The 19,173-nt window shown below is 33.2% G+C and overlaps 1 protein-coding gene across 1 annotated transcript in view; it reads left to right on the plus strand.

Moving 5' to 3' along the window:
* The first annotated feature begins 1,753 nt into the window (after nucleotides 1–1,753).
* Nucleotides 1,754–19,173, plus strand: part of Gbeta5 (guanine nucleotide-binding protein subunit beta-5) — a 119,793-nt gene continuing 102,373 nt past the window's right edge. The window contains exon 1 of the mRNA XM_090404447.1: nucleotides 1,754–1,877. Within this exon, the coding sequence (XP_090260573.1) occupies nucleotides 1,754–1,877 (124 nt within the window). The remainder of the gene's footprint in view (nucleotides 1,878–19,173) is intronic.

The following is a 19,173-nucleotide window of genomic DNA, read 5'->3' on the forward strand; positions in this document are numbered from 1 at the left end:
CTCCACCACTCAACCTCATCCACAAACCGCCTCATCTACACCAACGCCATCTACTGTCCACCATCACCACTATTATTTTCACAGACAGTCACAAACATGCATGCCCACGGTAGGATTCGAACCCGAAGCCTTTTGGCTGGAGAGGGGATACGCTAACCACTCGGCCAACCAGGCCGGCAATGGTTTTCTGTTTCTCCCCCAATGCCTATAAAGACCACCAATGAAGCAAGACTTTTGTTGGAGGATTATGACAAAACAAATGCAGTCATCTCTCGGTTCGAATCCTAACATTTATGTATACAGACAAATCGGCCTTGAGAACACATGCAATTTACAGACAAAAAATACTAGTGGTGGCGGTGGGTAGCAGATGGCGTCGGTGTAGATGATGATGATGATAGTGGCGGTTCGGGATGTTGGTTGATCAAGTGTGGAGACAGAGAGAAATAAGCGTCCTCCCTTGATTAGTCTTTGTACTCCTTGGAGGTGTCATGTAATAATAGTATGTCTGAAATAGTACGACGTCTACATTAGTTTAGGTAATAATAATAATAGTATACATCATTTACTCAAATAAAGAGCCAGAAGGCTTCAGTTCGGCAAGGCAAAATTATATAAGTAAAGTGGATATTACATCCAGCATTATTTCAAAACCGAATGTAGAAACTATGAAAGTTTCGTATAAATAAGTTGACCAGAGAGCTTACGGGATTACACTCACCGGCATTCACCAGTTGCCTTAGCACGGACTACTTAGAAAACATAAACACCGCCCAAGCATCTATATATTCACTTTCTATTAGTCCATTTTAATAAGGTTTCACTGGCCTGACAGTTGTTTCGAACTGGTTGGTTTTCCTCAGAGACCAGGTAGAAACCTTTACGAAGCATTCATGGTTTCTACATTCGGCTTTGAAATAATGCTGGATCTAATATCCACTTTACTTATAATATACATTATGTCTGAAATAGAACGACGCCTACAATATATATATATATATATATTTAATAGCTGTGAAATGTCAAAAATGAACTTATTCGTATACCGGCCGACATTCTTCGCGAAATCTTTCGATCATTCCTTATACCATTAAAACCAATGTCCAGGTGCACAGTACGCTGGTATATTTTGAGCTTTCGCGTGTGTAGCCCAGGGGAAAAAAATGGTCACATGCTTTCTTTTGTTGTAAATAATTTTTGAAAATCCAGTTGTATTATATTGCTGCTTTAACCTTTTGTTGCTCATCTAATTTATAAGATATATTATATTTAATTTATTAATATAATATATAATATATTAATATAATATATATTATATATTAATATATATTATATATTAATATAATATATATTATATATTAATATATATTATATATTAATATAATATTAAATATATTAATATAATAATAATTTATTTAATTTATTTAATTCATGCATTGTATTACTCTTCTTTTTTGTTTCCTGCATGCTAGTCTTATTTCATTTATTACTTATTGTTATCTAATTTTTCAGTTATCTTGTTTTTGATTAATGACCAAATGTTTTAGCTTTCAACCCTCAACTTGGCAGTAGCTTGCCCTGCTGCCTCCGTACAGTACACATAAAAATAAACTTAAGCCGAGTAAATAATTTATTACACATTTGTTTTTTAAACGAAAAACACTAATTTTTGAGAATTATGAAATTTCTGTTATGGAGTTTTTTAGCTTCAGCAAGGACCTCTATTGTCTAACATTACAAGCTTCTTGGTAGTATGGCGTCTGAGGGAGGGCTGAAAATTGATAATCCTGTTGATTCTTATGAGGTTTTGAATCGAGAAGTTGAAGAGCTTAAAGCGAGATTAGAAGAAGAACGGAAGAAACTAAATGATGTTGAGCGTAAGTATAAATTGTACTGAATTGGTCTATGAAACTCTGTGGCATTTGGTTATTCAGTCATGTTTTAGGTATTTAAATTTGCCCAAAAGTGAAATATTTCTGTTACAGCCACACATTTTATGATTATTATGAAATTGTGTCGCTCTTAATGTTCCATGAAAATGTTTATTTATTTATTTTTTAATTACATTAGTTATCCGCGACCTGTTATTATTCCCGTATTTTAAATATAGAATTATAGAAAGCGTAGCGCACTGTGACCGTCTTTCAAACAGATGAAAACACATTAGGAGTTGATTATTATTATTATATATCATGATTAAAAATAGAAGCAAAAGAATTAACCCTGCTGCCTCCGTATGAGATCAGCTAACTCATCTTCAACAGATAAACCCCACATAAAGATTTCTCTTGTCACGATGAGAATTGAACTCAGATATTTTCCAATACAAGGGTGCAATGGCCTGTTCTTCCAATTGCACTACAGAGGAATATTCAGTAATAACAGAGAGGTTTCATCCTTTTATTTTGTGCAATACTTAAAATCGTTTATGTGAAATTTTTTCCTTACACAATTACTGCTTGTTATTCTGCATTTTGCTATTTTAATGTAACTTCGTGAATGACAGATTGCTATGTGAAGTGTAAAATGTGCAAGTGGAATATAATCCTATAACCTGATTGACTATTTTTAGCAATTAGCAAATTAATCTATAATTGGCAGAAATTAAAATGAAATGCGTCTGCCAGCTCCTAACATGCACATTTTAAACTCGTAGAAAGTAGTAGTTTATAGCACTTTTTTTTTTTTTCCTAGTTTCATTCTGAATTTTTATTAATGACTATATTCATTGTTGATTATAAGGAGTAAGTCATAACTCACTACAAAAGATTATAATAAATTTAGTTTAATCCTTTATCCAAGTGTGAGCAAACAAAGTCTGCGCCTGAAAGTATCTTCAGGACTGGGGTAAGGTGGTACATCACCAGGGCAACTTGTTGCAAAGGTGGAGCAAGATACCAACACTCCTGTCTCAGTATCTCCTATAATGCAAAACACATCTCCTTGCGGATATGTCTAATATTATGCATTAAGGGAAGGGCCACTACCCAGACTAGTTTTGACCTTTATTGAGGTCTCTTCAGTGGGAGCCAGGCCCAAGCTGAGATACCAGGCAGAAGCATTCGCAGGTCATCTCCACCTATAGGAGTTGCCAAATGGTGTGCCACCTTTTTATTCATCATCAAAAAAAAAAAAATTTCAATCACTACAAAAGAATAGTGTCTGAAATAATGGGGACATTTAATTATCCTGTCTAGGTTCTCACCAATTCCTTAATGTAAGGATACATTGTAAGTACATTATCCCTAAATTGTGCTGAATCAGCATAAAAATTATGACCACAAAAATATCTAATTTTTTAGCATTTTTGTTATTTTTTAGTGGAACAGGTAAGTTCATGCTATTTGAGAACCTTCATATGAAGTCAACTTATTTTGAAATAAATCATTTTTTCCCCCCTCTATTACCTTTTGAAGTGTTTCCTAAAGATCACTTTAATGTTTTTGTTATTGAACATTAATTTATTAGGAGTGCTCACATTTTTTAGTTTTATACTTAATGTTGGACTGTCTGTTTTATGCATGTTTATTAATGTTTTGCAAGTTTGTTGCATACATTATTATTAACTTCCAGATGGCTGACTGAAAACAGTATGCTCACCCAGTCACCCAAATGTTTCACCCTCACTACAAACACACACCAATAATAAAAGTATCGTACACGGAAATAATAAGGTCAAGCATAGAATATCTGTAGCAGCACTGCTCAATGGGTAGTGTCGGTTTCGCCATTCCAACACTGCGTTAGATCGCAGTGCATTTGTTTTGTGTAACGATAATTAAGAAAATATAATTCTTTTCAGGTTAAGGAATATTGCATCCCATATTGTTTCATAGCCGAATAAGAAACTCAAAGAGTTTCATGCCGAATATAGTAAATATATAAAGTTCGGTGAGTCGAAGTGTAAGCAAATACCTGGATAGTGTTACAACTGACCCTTTAGGGTCAGTTGAGTTGCCTCACAGTGCAACTGTGAGGCAACTCATGGTAAGGGTGGAGCAAGCTTCGATCACTATTCTTGATATTTCCCCATAATGTGAAACCCAGCTCCTAGGAGCTGTATTACTGTTCTACATTATGAGTGAGAGAAGGTCACTACACAGACCAGTTTCAACCTTTATTGAGGTCTCATCAGTGAGTAGGTTAGACCTAAAATACCAAGTTTGTAGCAAACAGAACTTACATATACCCTACTATGAGAATTGCCAAGAAGGTGTCCTAATAAATTATTAATTATATGAAGAGCCAAAGGCTTCAATTTGGCGACATAAACTTATTTAAGTTAAGGGATATTACATCCCATATTGTTTCATAGCCGAATAAGAAACTCAAAGAGTTTCATGCCAAATGTAGTAAATATATAAATATATATTAAATAATATTAAATATAAATATACAACATCAAATTCCCGAAATATGCTGACAGAAAGACCTCCACCACGGTAGCATTATAGAGGAATGAAGATCAATACGATGATACAAGAACATATAGAAAGTGCCACAACTGCCCCAATACTAAACTGACACCCACTCACATCTTTACCTGTCCAGCAATTACAGCAGCCTTGCAAGAAATAGATCCTAATCCTGAACAACAGCTCTATACAAACAAAATCGTCTACATAGCCAAAGCAGTTCAAGGAGCACATGGAAACATCTAAGACTATTCAAAGGACAAGACAACAACAAACTATTACAACCCACAGATTCTCATTCTATTGTAATAGGGAGCATTTTGTAGACCACTTACCTCTGGATCTTCTCGACCACTTATCTAATTACAAGAAACCCAAGTTGACCATACCTCAGCACAGTAATCTAGATATTACTGTATCAAGGCCTCATAAAGAGAAATAACTTCCTTACCTACTTTTTAGTGTACTTACTCTTCAATAATCAAGTAATCCTATGAACTACCTTAGTCATATGTCCTGTAAACCACAATGTATTATCTACTACCACTCCTGAATCCCTAGTTTCATTAATTTCCCAAAGTACAGTTCCATCAATGTTACAAATGGCTCGTAATTTTTTTATTTGTCCTAAAATGCATAATTTTACTTTTCTTACATTAAGCTGCATCGATTATTATTATTTATTTATTTATTTTTTTTTTTTTTGTAAAACAATAGGTGCCAGTGTTCATTCTTTGCAAGCTAGAAAATTTAAAAGGATACGTAGAAAAAATTTTAAAGTTACTTTTTACATTTATATTTTTCTTTCATAATGGGATAATGTTTTTAGAATAAGAACAGCAAATTAACCGTATAAAAAAAAGTTTATTAAACATAACTTGATTGTATAAGTATAGGAAAATTCAAATATAAAAAAAGAAGTTTTATATAGCAAATATCTTAATAATAGATGTAGTGAAAAAGGTAAATTTCATTAAATAATTATGCTTAATGTTAAAAATTACTGAATGTTATAAATTAGACACATTCCCAATCCATTTGTATGCAGTTCATCATTATTGTATGAGGTCCTTCTGCACATCAAATTCAGTCCAGACAACCTTCTCATTGATTCATTTGCATATATTGCTTCCCCCTCCTCAACTTGGCTCTATCATAGCATGGCAGCAGACCATTGGCCTTTTGTTTATTTTTGTTTCTTCCAATAACTCATATCTCCTATCATAACATGGCAGCATACTTGTATCTCTTTCATATCTTCTCTCATGCAATATTTGATTAGTGCCAGCCATCAATCATTTCTTTCACCATAATGTTTTGCATCCTGATAGTTTTACTAATATTATTTTTTTACCAGAGATACAATTTTCATGTTCTCATCAATTATTCTCCACTTATCATACAATCACCATAAAATGATTTGTTTGTTCCTAGTTATTTGTTCTTGTTTCTTATCTCATTTTTTCTTTCTTTCTTTTTTTTTCTGAGCTCTGCCAATCTCCTGATATTTATTTAGACTATCTAGCTCAGTTGATGTCGACAGTGTCCTTTGGTTGGAAGACTGGAGTTCAAATCCCACCTATCATGCTAAGAAGCTTTTTAAGGGCCTTTTCAACTAAAAGTGTGTTAACTGGTTTCATATACTGGTGGAGGGGTTTCCTTTTGGAAACTATGGATTTTCATCCTGCAGAACAAGCAGACTGGCTGGAAGAACATATACAATTTATACACTGAGCCCATAGCTTTAGTTGCATCCATAAATCCAAAACAACTAAACAACCTGACATTTCTTCAGTAGCTCAGTCTCAGTTTTTTCCTGTGAAGGACTCCACATAAGCACACTATTTCTTTCATGAGGTCCTCTTTCTTCTCTTCACCTTCCACCACCACATTTTTATTATTGCCTACACAAATATTTTTCAGACTTCTATCAATATTCATTACTCCACTATCACTTTTATTGTTTTCACACAACTCGCACTCACTCCCAAAACACCTCCTACATAACTGTTTACCAGTCTTTTTTTTTTTCTTCCATAAATCTTTCAACTTTTGTAGTGAATATATATATATATATATATATATGTTAAAGATACCAAGTAATTTTAAACCTGGTTTTACTCCATTTCCCAAGTAATTACTTGGGAAATGGAGTAAAACCAGGTTTAAAATTACTTGGTATCTTTAACATATTTATACCCAAGGTAAAAATACTTTCTACATATATATATATATATATATATATATATACACAGGGTGTTCGGGATAAATTTGACAGTTTCGTAAGGAAAAAGAAAATCTTCTTTGTATCTATTAAATTTAATGAATTGACAAAAAAACATTACAGGCAGAGTTAATTACAATACTATCAACAAGATTTACTCAAAATAACCACCATTAGCATCGATCACAGCTTCAATTCTACTTCGGAACCTCGAACAAGCTGATGCTACAGTCTCCCTGGGAAGGGCCGCAAAAACTGTTTTAATTTTATCCATTAACTGGGCTTTTGTATTACTGGAAGTGCGATTGGTGTCTTTTTCAACTGCGCCCCATACAAAATAATCCATGGGGTTAAGGTCTGGGGAGTTTGGAGGCCAAACATTTGGACTGGTGAAGTCGTAGAAATTTTCAGACAACCATTTTTGACTTTTCCCAGAGGTGTGGCAAGGGGCCGAATCCTGCTGCCATACATACGGCCTACCATTGGCTACCCTTGTTATCCAGGGCTTGACTACAGTTAGCAACTCCACGAACAAAGCCCGAATTCCAATGCCAGGGTTCTTCAACACCTGTTCCTGCAGATTTGCGAGGAATTCTGCTGTACGAACGCAATCAGATCGTCTGCTAGGGATCTTTCTTCTTGCTACATCCTCGTAGTCACCATTGCAAGTCTCTAGTTCATGCCTGATTGTTTTTACTGTATTCAGGGAGCATTGGGCAGCAGTCGTAATATCCTTATTTTGATGGCGGGCACGAATCATTATGATACAAGTTATTCTCTTCCATGATTCAGGTGGGTTCCAGCTATCCATCCTTTCTGACATCTTGTATATGAATGAAGAAGGGTCCAAACTTTTAAATGAAGAGAAGTGTGTGTTAATACATGTAACTTACGGAAAAATATAATTAATTATAAATATGTCAAATTTATCCCGAACACCCTGTATATAATAAATAAATTCACTAATGCATTTTATTCTCTATTGGGTGAAATTGTTTTAGCCTTTAGAGATTGGAGTTGTGGATAGTTTAGTCTCCATGGTAGACAATCAGCGGTAATTGGCCCAAGATTATCATTAATTATAAACAGTACCCAAGAGAGGTAGTAATGAATATATCTTCCACAAAGTGCACTGTTGTTATTTTGTTATCTACAATAATAAAATCTTGCATATTCAAGTTCCCCAACAAAGATGTTTTGACCACTGTTGTTCTACTGCACATTGGTGAAATACTGTAGATATATATTTTAACACAAATATCCAAATATTTATTAAATCTAAACAATCCAATTCATCAATTCATCATTTAAAAAAAAAAAAAGAAATCCTACAACAAATTAAGTTAATAGAATGAAAAAAAAATTACTTTCTGCGGTGCTCTAGTATTCCTGTATAGTTAGCTAAAAAATGAAAGCATCATATAATGATTTTTTTTTCTTTCAAAATTCTCCATTAATTTTGTTTCAAATATAAACCTAAACTCTTCAAGTTTTTTTACATTAAGCACAAATTGCTTTGTTCTTCACATAGCATAATTGAATTCACTTGGTGATTGAGTTAGAATGGTATTCAAGAAATAAAATTCTTTGAATGCTTCTAGTTTGGAATGTTGTTTTTGGTTGTGATTTAAGTGAGATTTATCAGTGCTAGAGAGAGATTTGGTATTACTTTCAAACCTCTGTGGCATCCAAAGACTCATGGGCATTATTGCAGACCACAATAACTACCGTACCTTGCTTAGAATACATTCAGCATTGGAGCACTTTCTTCTCATTCTGGCAATGCGGTCCACTCATTCGCCACCCACTGTGCAAAGCTTTTCAATTATGTGACCTTTAAACATTTTTAAGGAATGACCTTTCATTATCTCATGACCCTGCATAATAATTCCCCTGTATCTATATGAATGATAGGTTATTCTTGCCATCTTATATAGCTCAATGCTATTACCTCTATTAATCCTATCTGCCAAGCTTGTAGCTGCTTTGCAGATCACATTCTCTCAGTCTGTCTTAATACTCAACATTCCAGAGTCCTGATACAATCTTAGTTATTCCTCTGCACTCTTTCCACTATGTCCTTATCCAAATGAAGGTGGCCCGATTGGTGCATTTTACATTGGAACCTTCCTATCCATCTTTGTTAAGGTTCTATGCATTATAACAGCAAGTTTCTGTCTAACCCTTTTTGCACAACTTTTGCAATGTATTTCCTTAACTTCAATTCCATATCCACCAAGATCCTCAGATCCCTTGCCTCCTCCATCTCTTGAAGTTCTTCCATTGCAGTATACTTCATTCCATCTTCGCTGGTCAGAGTGCTTATACTTTATTCTTTAGCAACACTGAAGGGATGGATATCCCCATTCTTCAGTCCAAGGCACCAACCTGTTCAAATCCTCTTGCAACAACACATGACATCAGAACTTTCTGACATTTTTCTTCTTAATGTAGCATCATCATCATTATTATTTTCCTGACCTCAGTGGAATCATAACTCATTGTGGGAGGTCAATATGAAGTCCATCAATCTAACAGATTGTGTGTTGTGCTCTGATGATGCTGAGTTGAAAATCAGCGAAATATAAGCGTTAGTAAAACATCTTTGTTGTCAAAAGTGTTTGTGGTGTTGTTAATACCGTGAAAAATGAGTCATGAATGAAGTCCATCATACCACTCCTTAAACTCATCTGCTGTCTGCACGTTTCACTACCCTCTCAGACAGTGCATTCCATGCACCCTTTTTATTCACCACTCCCTTTTGCAACTTCCAGAAATGGCCCCTTGCCCTTGCTCCATCCCCTTGTTCTACCATATGAAAAATCTCCTCAATGTTAACATGATAATAATCCTTCAGTAGCTTAAATGTCTTGATCATATCCTCTCCTTGGTTTTCTATCTACCAAACTGTACAGTCTGCATGCCTCAGTCTGTTCTCATTGGGTATGAACACAATTGATCAGTGAGTAATATGGTGTTTATTTATGCATGATATCATTATCTTCTGTGGCCATTGCAATTACAAGTATTGATATCAAACAGGTAATAAATTCGATAAAATCATCAATACAAATGAAATAGTTTATCAAGATATTCATTTAGTGGATAGCTTTTGTGAGGTTTGTATTTGAATTTGATTTTTAATACTAACATAATTAGACATGAACTTACTACAAGTAAATTATGTAAACAAAAATAAAGTAATTAATATAAAACTTGTATTTCATGATGAGTTTCTCATCACATCATCAGAGGGAAGACAATAAAAGAATGGACAATTACATGCAGCATAAAGGGAGTGATAAAGTTCTATCTTTCTATCACTTTCTGGCCAGTGACATTATCAGGAACATGTGGAAACAGTATCCTAGCTAAGTTTATTGCATATAGCTAAAAATTTGTCAAATTTTTGGCTATATGCTTTTTTGTTTAGTGTACCCATTTTGATAATCCTGTCATGTCAATGAAAAGATATCCTGTCACTGTTAGAAACTGTCCCAATGCCATTCCCTTTGCAGTGGAAACTGTAAACATAGTCATAAACACAGCAATAAATGAACTTAGACAATTGGCAAAGCAGGCAAGGTTTGATAGGATGCAAAACTAAAAATACAGTTTAAAAATAACTTTCTTCTTCTTTTGAAGTAGCTTTTCCAATTTGGAGGTTAGCTATTATGGTATGCCATAGTGTCCATTCCTCTGCCATCCTTTTGATCTCATAATAGCTTTTGTTACCCATCCATTTCTTTACATCATCAGTCCAAGAAGTTCTTGGTCTACCAGGAGATGTTCATCATTCTAATTTTCCCTTCAGTATTTGCAGAGACGTTTTCCCTGCTGATCTTCATATGTACCCTGTCATCTTGCACTTTCTCTTTATAAGGTCTTCCATGAGTGTTCTTTTGGTTCCCATTAACTTCAATACCTGTTCATTAGTTTTTTTTCTCCTTCCAAGAAATCTTCAGTCCTCTCCTATAGCACTACATTTCAAAGGTCTGCAATTTTCTGATTATGGATTTTGTGTATGTTTATGTCTCACATCCATAATTCAATTTTGGCCATATATAGGATTTTATTATTCTTATTTTAGTCTGTTTATTTATTCCATAGGTCATTAGTAATTTATTATTCCAAAATGCTTCTTTTGCCTTAGATATTCTTGATTTTATTTCTATAACTGTTGTTCCATCTTCTGTAATCAATACTCCTAAATAATCATAAGCCTTTACATTTTGAATGAATTCCGTTTTTTGCTTATTACCATATATGTGGTTTTAGCTGTATTTAATACTAAGCCATAATTCTGACTCTTTTTGATTAGTATTCAACCAAACGCCAGCCTGGTTGGCCGAGCGGTTAGCGTATCTGCTCTCCAGCCAAAAGGCTGTGGGTTCGAATCCCACCGTGGGCATGGATGTTTGCGATTGCCTGTGGAAATACTAGTGGTGGCGGCAGATAGCATTGGTGTAGTTGGTGGATTGAATGATGGAGAATGAGAGATGTAGAGTAGACGTCCTTCCTCGATGAGTCTATGGACTCCTTGGAGGTGTCACATTATAATAATTATAATAATAATATTTTGTAACTGTTACAAAATATTAAGACCCAAATAGTCAGCAAATCTAATATTGTTAATTCTATTGCCATTTATTTTTATTCCCATTTCATTTCTTCCTATTCTTTTATTATCATTTCACTGTATATATATTGAAACATAGATATCATGATATTATACACCCTTGTCTCACTCCTCTTTTAATATCCATTATTTCATTATTAATTTCATTTGTAATTTGTGTCTTCTAATTCCAGTGTAATTCTGTTATTATTCTGAGGTCTTTTGTATCAATTTGAATGTTTTGATATTTCTGTGAACTTTTCATGGCTTACTCTCTCAAATGCATTTTGAAGGTCTATAAAGCATAGATATGTTATTTATTTCTGATCTTTCAATAACAGATCATCCCTCTAATTTCATTCTTATTTTTATTGTTATACTCTATTCTGAAATAAGTTTTTAATTCATAAATTCATTAATTGTAACTTTTCCTGGCATGAATCCTTTTTGCTGTTCACTTACATGGCATTTCATTCTAGAAAATATTCTATTTTTATTATTTTCAGTACTTTTTGTAGCATGGGATATGATACTAATAGTTCTAAAATCATTAAATTTTGCTGCATTATTCTTTTTTGGTATTTACCTTTTTGCTGTTCACTTACATGGCATTTGATTCTAGAAAATATTCTATTTTTATTATTTTCAGTAGTATTTTTGAAGCACGGGATATGATACTAATAGTTCTAAAATCATCAGTGGTGAATCTCCATGCTTGCTGCGCAAGCTCATTAATTGAGAAAGAAGTAATATTTCTTTGTTAATAAATGCATGCATTTATAAAAATTCCATTTAGGCTTTTATTTTTGTAGACAGAAGACGTCTTAAGCTTGTGCGGCAATAATTGAACTTTGTGTTGTGTATCGAAGGCAGATGCTTGCTCGTCTAGTCAAAATTACCTTGGTTTGCTCGGTTGTAGGAGCTTCGAGGTCCTCGCAGCAGCACTGTGATTTCATGCATGCGCGTAGCCATTTCACGTCGTCTCACTCTGTTGCTTAAACAGAGGCCATATGCAGTCAACGTAGCTCTAGCCAGTGAGCTTCAGCTGGCCTTTACAAGTGTGCATGTTGCTTGGGAAAATTAAGTTACAACCAATTTTTTATGATGATGTTACTTACCGACCAGTTCATAAAGAAGAACCGTAGGGTAGAATTTGTATTCAAGTAGTTAAATTGAAAAAGATAGAATATCATTTGTAAAATAAATGTTGTATTTGTATGATTTAAATGGTTAGTAATTCATTATTCCGCTATTTCTTCTTTAAATATACCTGGATTTGAATTAACAGTAATCGTAGATTTGCTATGCCTGTGGTCATTATTGTGGCAATTATATGTTAGTAATTTCTTCCATCTTTGTATCTTGTCTTCTGGATTTAAAATAATATTCTTATCTTTTAACTCTTGGCTGATTATTAAGAAATTTTATTTTTGAATGTAACTTTAATAAAATTTTATTTCTTTATCTAATTTCTCTATTTCTAAGCATTTATTACTGATCCATCTATCTTTCTCTTTGCACTTATTTTTATTTTTTTTTTTGTCTATAATTTTTTATATTCTTCATTTCCATTAGGATTGTTTTTCAGGCTCTTCTTTTACCCATTAGCTCTAGTAGCTCTTCTGTCACCCATGGTTTTTTAAATTTGCTTTTTGTTTTTTTCAATATGTTTTTCTGCTGCAGTCAATATTGCTTCTTTTATCTTGATTAATTTGTTGGGGTCTTCTTTCTTTTTAGTATATTGCTATATTATTCTGAAATAAAGTCTTGGCGTACTGTTATTTAATTTAGCTGTATCCTAGTTAAATGTTCTAAATCTGTTAGTTGTCTTTTTTAACTATATTGTAATTCTCATAAGTCTTAGGTGTGATTCACTACTTGACATAAATTTTGCATTTGTCATTCCATTTATATCTCTGATCTAGAAATGGAATGGCAAATGCAAAAGAATAACAATCTAGTAAATTAAAAATTAAATTATATTATTTACATAAAATTGCATTAGAGCCCATTTTACAGTTAACATAGTATTCATGTAAAGTCATATGAAAAACACATGTAGAAACGAATTAATAACTAATCATGAATATATGTCAATATATATAACAGATTCTTTCAAATTTAGAAACAAGTGATTATATAAAAATGAAATTTATTTTATTATTACTATTAAAATATTAATGTTCCATTTATTTTTTTAATATTTTTAACAAAAATTAAGCTTACAGGAAATAAATTAAAAATGAATTCACTTAAAAGAACTATCTGGTATGGTGTATAAAAATAAACATGTAACTGAAAAAGGGTGATTAGCCAGTCCATTGATAGCGTTTTTCTATTTTTGATATACTTTATGGAATAAATTATACCTGCAGAAAATGAATGCAAAGAGAAGAATGAAGAAGATACACTACATTCACCATAGGATGATTGCATGGAAAAAAATAACACAAACAAACATAAAAAGAAACAAGAAGATAAATCAGCTATGTCCATATAAACTGAACCTGCAGAAAATGGATTTGCAAAGAAAACCTTCTGGCACAAAAAAGCTTGTAAATGGAGTGGAAAACTTATATGAAGATATATCAGAATCTACATCTACATTGACTACACTTCCATAAGTTGAGTATGAAGAGAAATCTTCCAACATAGAAGTTGTAAAGAAAGTGGAAACTTATGTTCATCATGAAGAACATTCTCAAGTACTACTAGATAAAAATATTTCAGATCTATATTTTTGACCATTAATTATAGATTTATTTTTATATTTCGTAGTTAGTTAGTTAAAAAAAAAAAAAAAAGTCATTTCAGCTAAAAACTTAATTTTCCAATTGATCATTTGCAAAAAATTTTTTCATGCTTATTACAAATGCGTTTTGAAAAACAGAGATAGTTGATTGGACTTGACAGATTTATTTCATAAAAAATGATAGTGCATACTGTTTTTGTTGCTGAATTTTTAACAAAGATTTAAGTACTACTTTTGAAATTTCATCAGAAAATGGTGACAAATTGGAAAGAATGATTGAAATGCCATGAAAAATATCTATCACACATTGAATTTTTCAGTATGGCAAGAAATGAAAATTCCTTTAAAATTATAGAAATCTATAAATTTCAAACAATGTTTAATTGATGGAAAAAGTAAACACTGGAATGTTACAAAATTTATCCTTTTTTTCAAAAAATTGTATAAACAAACAATGGAGTTATTTTTTAAAAAAATTTTGAATTGTTTAGTGTGTTTTGAGGCTTCTGCCCATGAAAGTTTTTTTTGTTGTTGTTGTTGTTGTAAATCTGTTAGCACATTCCTACCATGGGTGGAAATTTTTTTTTCTATTTTTGTAAATTATTTATTTTACATAACCCTGGAAACCCTGCTTTATTGACCAAATAAGGAACTTTTTCAAGTCACTTCAGGCTTACAATATAAGCAGTGAGGTGGTCTCACACCAGATAATGACATTCATGTCCCAGCAAAAGACAATCACAACATCCATTCCAAGATTCAAATTCACAGCCTGTTGGTTGGAGACTGAATTTGTTAACCACTTAGTCAGCCATGCCAGCAATGTTTGATAATGCTTTGAAAACTCACTGAAATAAAATAAAGAATAATCGGGGGGGGGGGGGGTGCATTACCGACCAGAAATTCAAAATGAATTAATATCACAAAAAATTAAATGTCAAATAGTGAATAAATTAAAAGAAGTTAAATATTAAAAGTATACTGGACAGTACTGCTAATTGTAGCCACCGGTAATAAATAATCCATCATTGTCCAATTTGTTTCTAAAATTTTGGGATTAATATATAACATTTTTTGGGGTTTATTGAAATATTTGATAAATCCAGACTTAGTTTAAGCACAGAATTGGACAATCTCAGTATAAATGTAGATGATATGCAAGACCAAAGCTATTGACAAGCCCAATATGCATGGCAAAAATAATAGATTCAAAGACATATATTAAACTTAAAAATATCCACATTTTATGTTCCTTGCACATCGCATTCTTTAAATCTACTCATAAATGGTGCAGCTAAAAGATTTAGAATCAGTTTTATTTTATAATATAATTCAGCAGTTATATAATTTTTTGTTGCATCAACAGATGGCATATTTTAAAAAATGTACCACATTTAACACTAAAATATTTAGGATACATGCAACTGTGGATCAAAGCAATAAGACCAATCAGATATCACTTGGGTTAATTGTATGATACATTAGTTTACATTAAAGACAATGAAGATTAAATGGAGCACATGGTTTACAAGCTGGGGCTGATGCATATTCACTAGCAAAGCATATTTGCAATTATAAGTTTATTCACAATGTTATACTGATTTATGATATAATAAAGTATAATAAATCCAGTGAGCAAACAGTTACAATCTGTAAGAACCAACATTAATTTTGCTGAGAAAACTTTAGAAAATATAAAAAAATAAAAAGAATACTACTGAAAGAACAGATTTTTAAAGTCACTACTACTAGCAGCTAAAGAATTTTCATATTCTTCAAATACCTGCAAATTTGGTAACCAAAGACGTAAGAAAATGCAATTAAAAAATAAATAAAATTCTAAATATGAAAGCTGCTGAACATGATTTTGTGTTTAAAAAAAGGCCAGAAAATTAATTTAACTGTTGTTTATTTTTGTTAATATTTTATTATGTTTGAATTTTGTTTAATTATTAAAAAAAAATTATGTAAAACATAATGAATCTCAACCCTAAAACTGTTCTTTGAATTTAGGGGCAGCAAAATAGTGCTTCCCTAGGAGCAGCATATACCCTAACGATGCCCTGAGTCTAATATGAATGGCAATGACATTTCTGACATGGATCATCATTCAGTCCAATGCACAGAAAATGAATTTTACTACTCTCGCCTTTAACTCTCTCTTCCTGTAGCCTTGTTCTTGCATATGTAAAACCCAGCAAATGCTGCCTTTTATTGAACAGTCAACTGGTGTTTATCAGTGTTTGCCAATATCATATCTAATAAGTACGAGGGTGGTTTGAAAAGTTCTCAGCCTTGACCATAGATGGCAACACTATCAGCCAGATTTTTTTTTTTTTTCTAAGTTGGTACATCTGTCATAAGCATTCATGTGAAACTGTAAGTCATTCTATCAAGTAGTTTGTTTTATACAGCTGTCTGAAGCAAAAGTGTGTAGGTATTCCTTGAAATGGATAAAATTGAGTATCATGCAGTTATAAAATTCTTTGTAAAAGAAGGTTTAACACCAAAAGAAATTCATTCAAAGTTCATAAAAGTTTATGGGCACTCTTCTCCTTCATTTTTGACGATTAAGAAACATGTTGCTGAGTTTAAATGTGGCCGTACCAGCCTTGAAGATGATCCACGTGAAGGATGTCTAAAAAGTGTAACAACACCAGAAATCATTGATCAAGTGCACGATATGGTATTGGATGACTGGCGAGTCAAAGTGTGTGAAATTGTTGAGACTATAGGCATTTCAAAAGAATGTGTAGGATATATTTTACATGAATTGCAAATGAAAAAGCTTTGTACAAGATCGGTGTCACTCTTGCTCACAGCAGATCAAAAACGCACTCGCATGAAAATCTCTGAACAGTGCTTGGAGCGTTTTAACAAGAATGAAACTGATTTTGTGCATCGATTTATTACTATGCATGAGACTTGGATTCACCATTACACACCAGAATCCAAACAGCAGTCAAAACATTGGACAGAAGCCAGTTCAGCGCCAAAGAAGACAGTTGGCTTCATCAGCAGGAAAGGGCATAGCATCGGTGTTTTAGGATGCTGAAGGCATTTTGTTTATTAATTATCTTGAAAAGGGTAAAACAATAACTGGGGAATATTATTCCGATCTTTTAACCAGACCAGACGAAAAAATTCGTGAGTAAAGACCCAGTTTGCAAAAGAAAAAAAAAATCATCTTTCATCAAGACAGTGCACCTGCCCACAAAGGTGTTTTGGCAATGGGAAAATTAAGGGATCTTCACTATGAATTATTGGAACATCCATCCTATTCCCCAGATTTGGCTCTCTTTGACTTCTATCTCTTCCCAAAACTAAAACTGTTCCTTGCTGGTAACGTTTTTCTTTGAATCAAGAGATGATTACAGCTGTAGAGGAGTATTTTGCAGGTTTTACTGAGAACCGCTGGAGCATCGCTGGAATAAATGTATTAGTCTTAAGAGAGATTGTGTTGAAAAATAAAAATAATTTTGAAATTATGTAGCTCAGTGGATGTGGCGTTTGCACACCACGGCGCTTAACCGCACGAAGGAAGACCTTGTTTTGAGTCTAGTTGGCGACTAGAGGAAATTTTTCTAAGCCTTTTTTTCCACCAGTTCCTGAGTTAGTCGATCTCTGGCACAGGCAAGTGGGTTTTTTCTCCTGGAAACTCGGGTTTTTCGTCCCGTAAACTCAAGAAAATCGACCGTAGAACCCACATTATTTCAGACATTAAATATATTGTGTTATGGTTAGGGACCATGAGATGGCGGCACTTGTGCCATCTCTTCACTGTGTGCCACTTAATTAGTTGATAGCCTTGGGCAAGCTATCTCTGATTGGCTGCCAGTGGAGATTGAACTGCCCACTCAGTCTCCAAAGTTAGATAGGGTAAACGGCCTCACCTACTCCCTATGAAGGGAACAAAAAGGCGTTAGCTGATTTTTTGAAATTCGTTTTTTCATTGTTAGGCCAAGAACTTTTCAGACCACCCTCTATTTACCACAAACTGTGATTGCTTCATACATTTGGATTAGTCTTTGTATCTTTTATGTAAAGAATCTTTATTATTTATTATTACCTGCCAGCCTGCGTTCTCTTTTCATATAGATTGTTGGTTTAAAAATCCACTGCTGCATGGTAACTTATGAATGTCTTTTTGGTGATAGATGAATGTCATTCCCCGATGTGAGACCACATCTTGATTATTGAAAGCCTGAAAGTGACCAATTGGTCCCTAGTACATAATTCTTGGATTATCTAATCCTTGGTGTATTTATGATAAAGTATGTTTCTAATAATTTTTGTGTTTGGTGAGAAAAAGTATCATAAAATATGTGCTCTCATTTCTGTGTATAATCATTTATGTCGATGGTCATAAGGATTCAACTTGCATGATACTTGTTTTAATTAATTAAGCAAAGTTAAATTTTAAATTTATACCTTAGTTTATTCATTATTGAATTTGATAATTAAGATTTTATCATTATGTGATTATGGCATATCATGATTATGACCATGGAATAAAGATCTGCAAGGGAAGGATGTTCACAGTGCTTAGGTGTAGTCCAAGAGGTATTTGAAGGAAGCAATATCACACAGTATACTCAAGATCAGGAGGATAAACTGGATAGAAGTTACATGGATGAATAATATCATTAAGCAAGAGCTGCAAAAAAACATGTTATGGAGGGTATGTAAGGAGAAAGGCAACCAGCTTATTCATGAACAGACAAGAAAGATGGCCATCATGGTAAGGAAGACAAAATCAGATTATGAGAAGTTAGCTAAGCATAGAAAAGGAAATCCCAAACAGTTTTTTTATTTTATCAAGTAGGAGGGACTGTCAAAGAATAACTTTAATGAATGCAGATGGTGGAGTGGTCACAGAGACAGATGAAATTGTTGAGCTGTCAAGCGACCATTTTGCAAGGGTATATCATCCAAGTGAAAATATTATGACAGGGACTGATGTGAGAACAGAGGTTGATGAACTGAAGGTACTTAGGATATTTCAGAATCTGAATGCAAATATAACTGTGGGATTGAATTGGATATCAGCTCATGTTTTAAGAGAATGTGTAGGGAAAACTGCAGATAACTTTTTACTAGGCCATTTAATTTGAGTCTTAGCTCTGGCGAAGTCCCAGTAGGAGGAGGGAAAAACAATTCCTTT

Source organism: Typopeltis vanoorti, chromosome 14, assembly GCF_054136105.1.
Source record: "Typopeltis vanoorti isolate ZY-2024b chromosome 14, IOZ_Tvanoo_1.0, whole genome shotgun sequence".
NCBI classification, from domain to species: domain Eukaryota; kingdom Metazoa; phylum Arthropoda; class Arachnida; order Uropygi; family Thelyphonidae; genus Typopeltis; species Typopeltis vanoorti.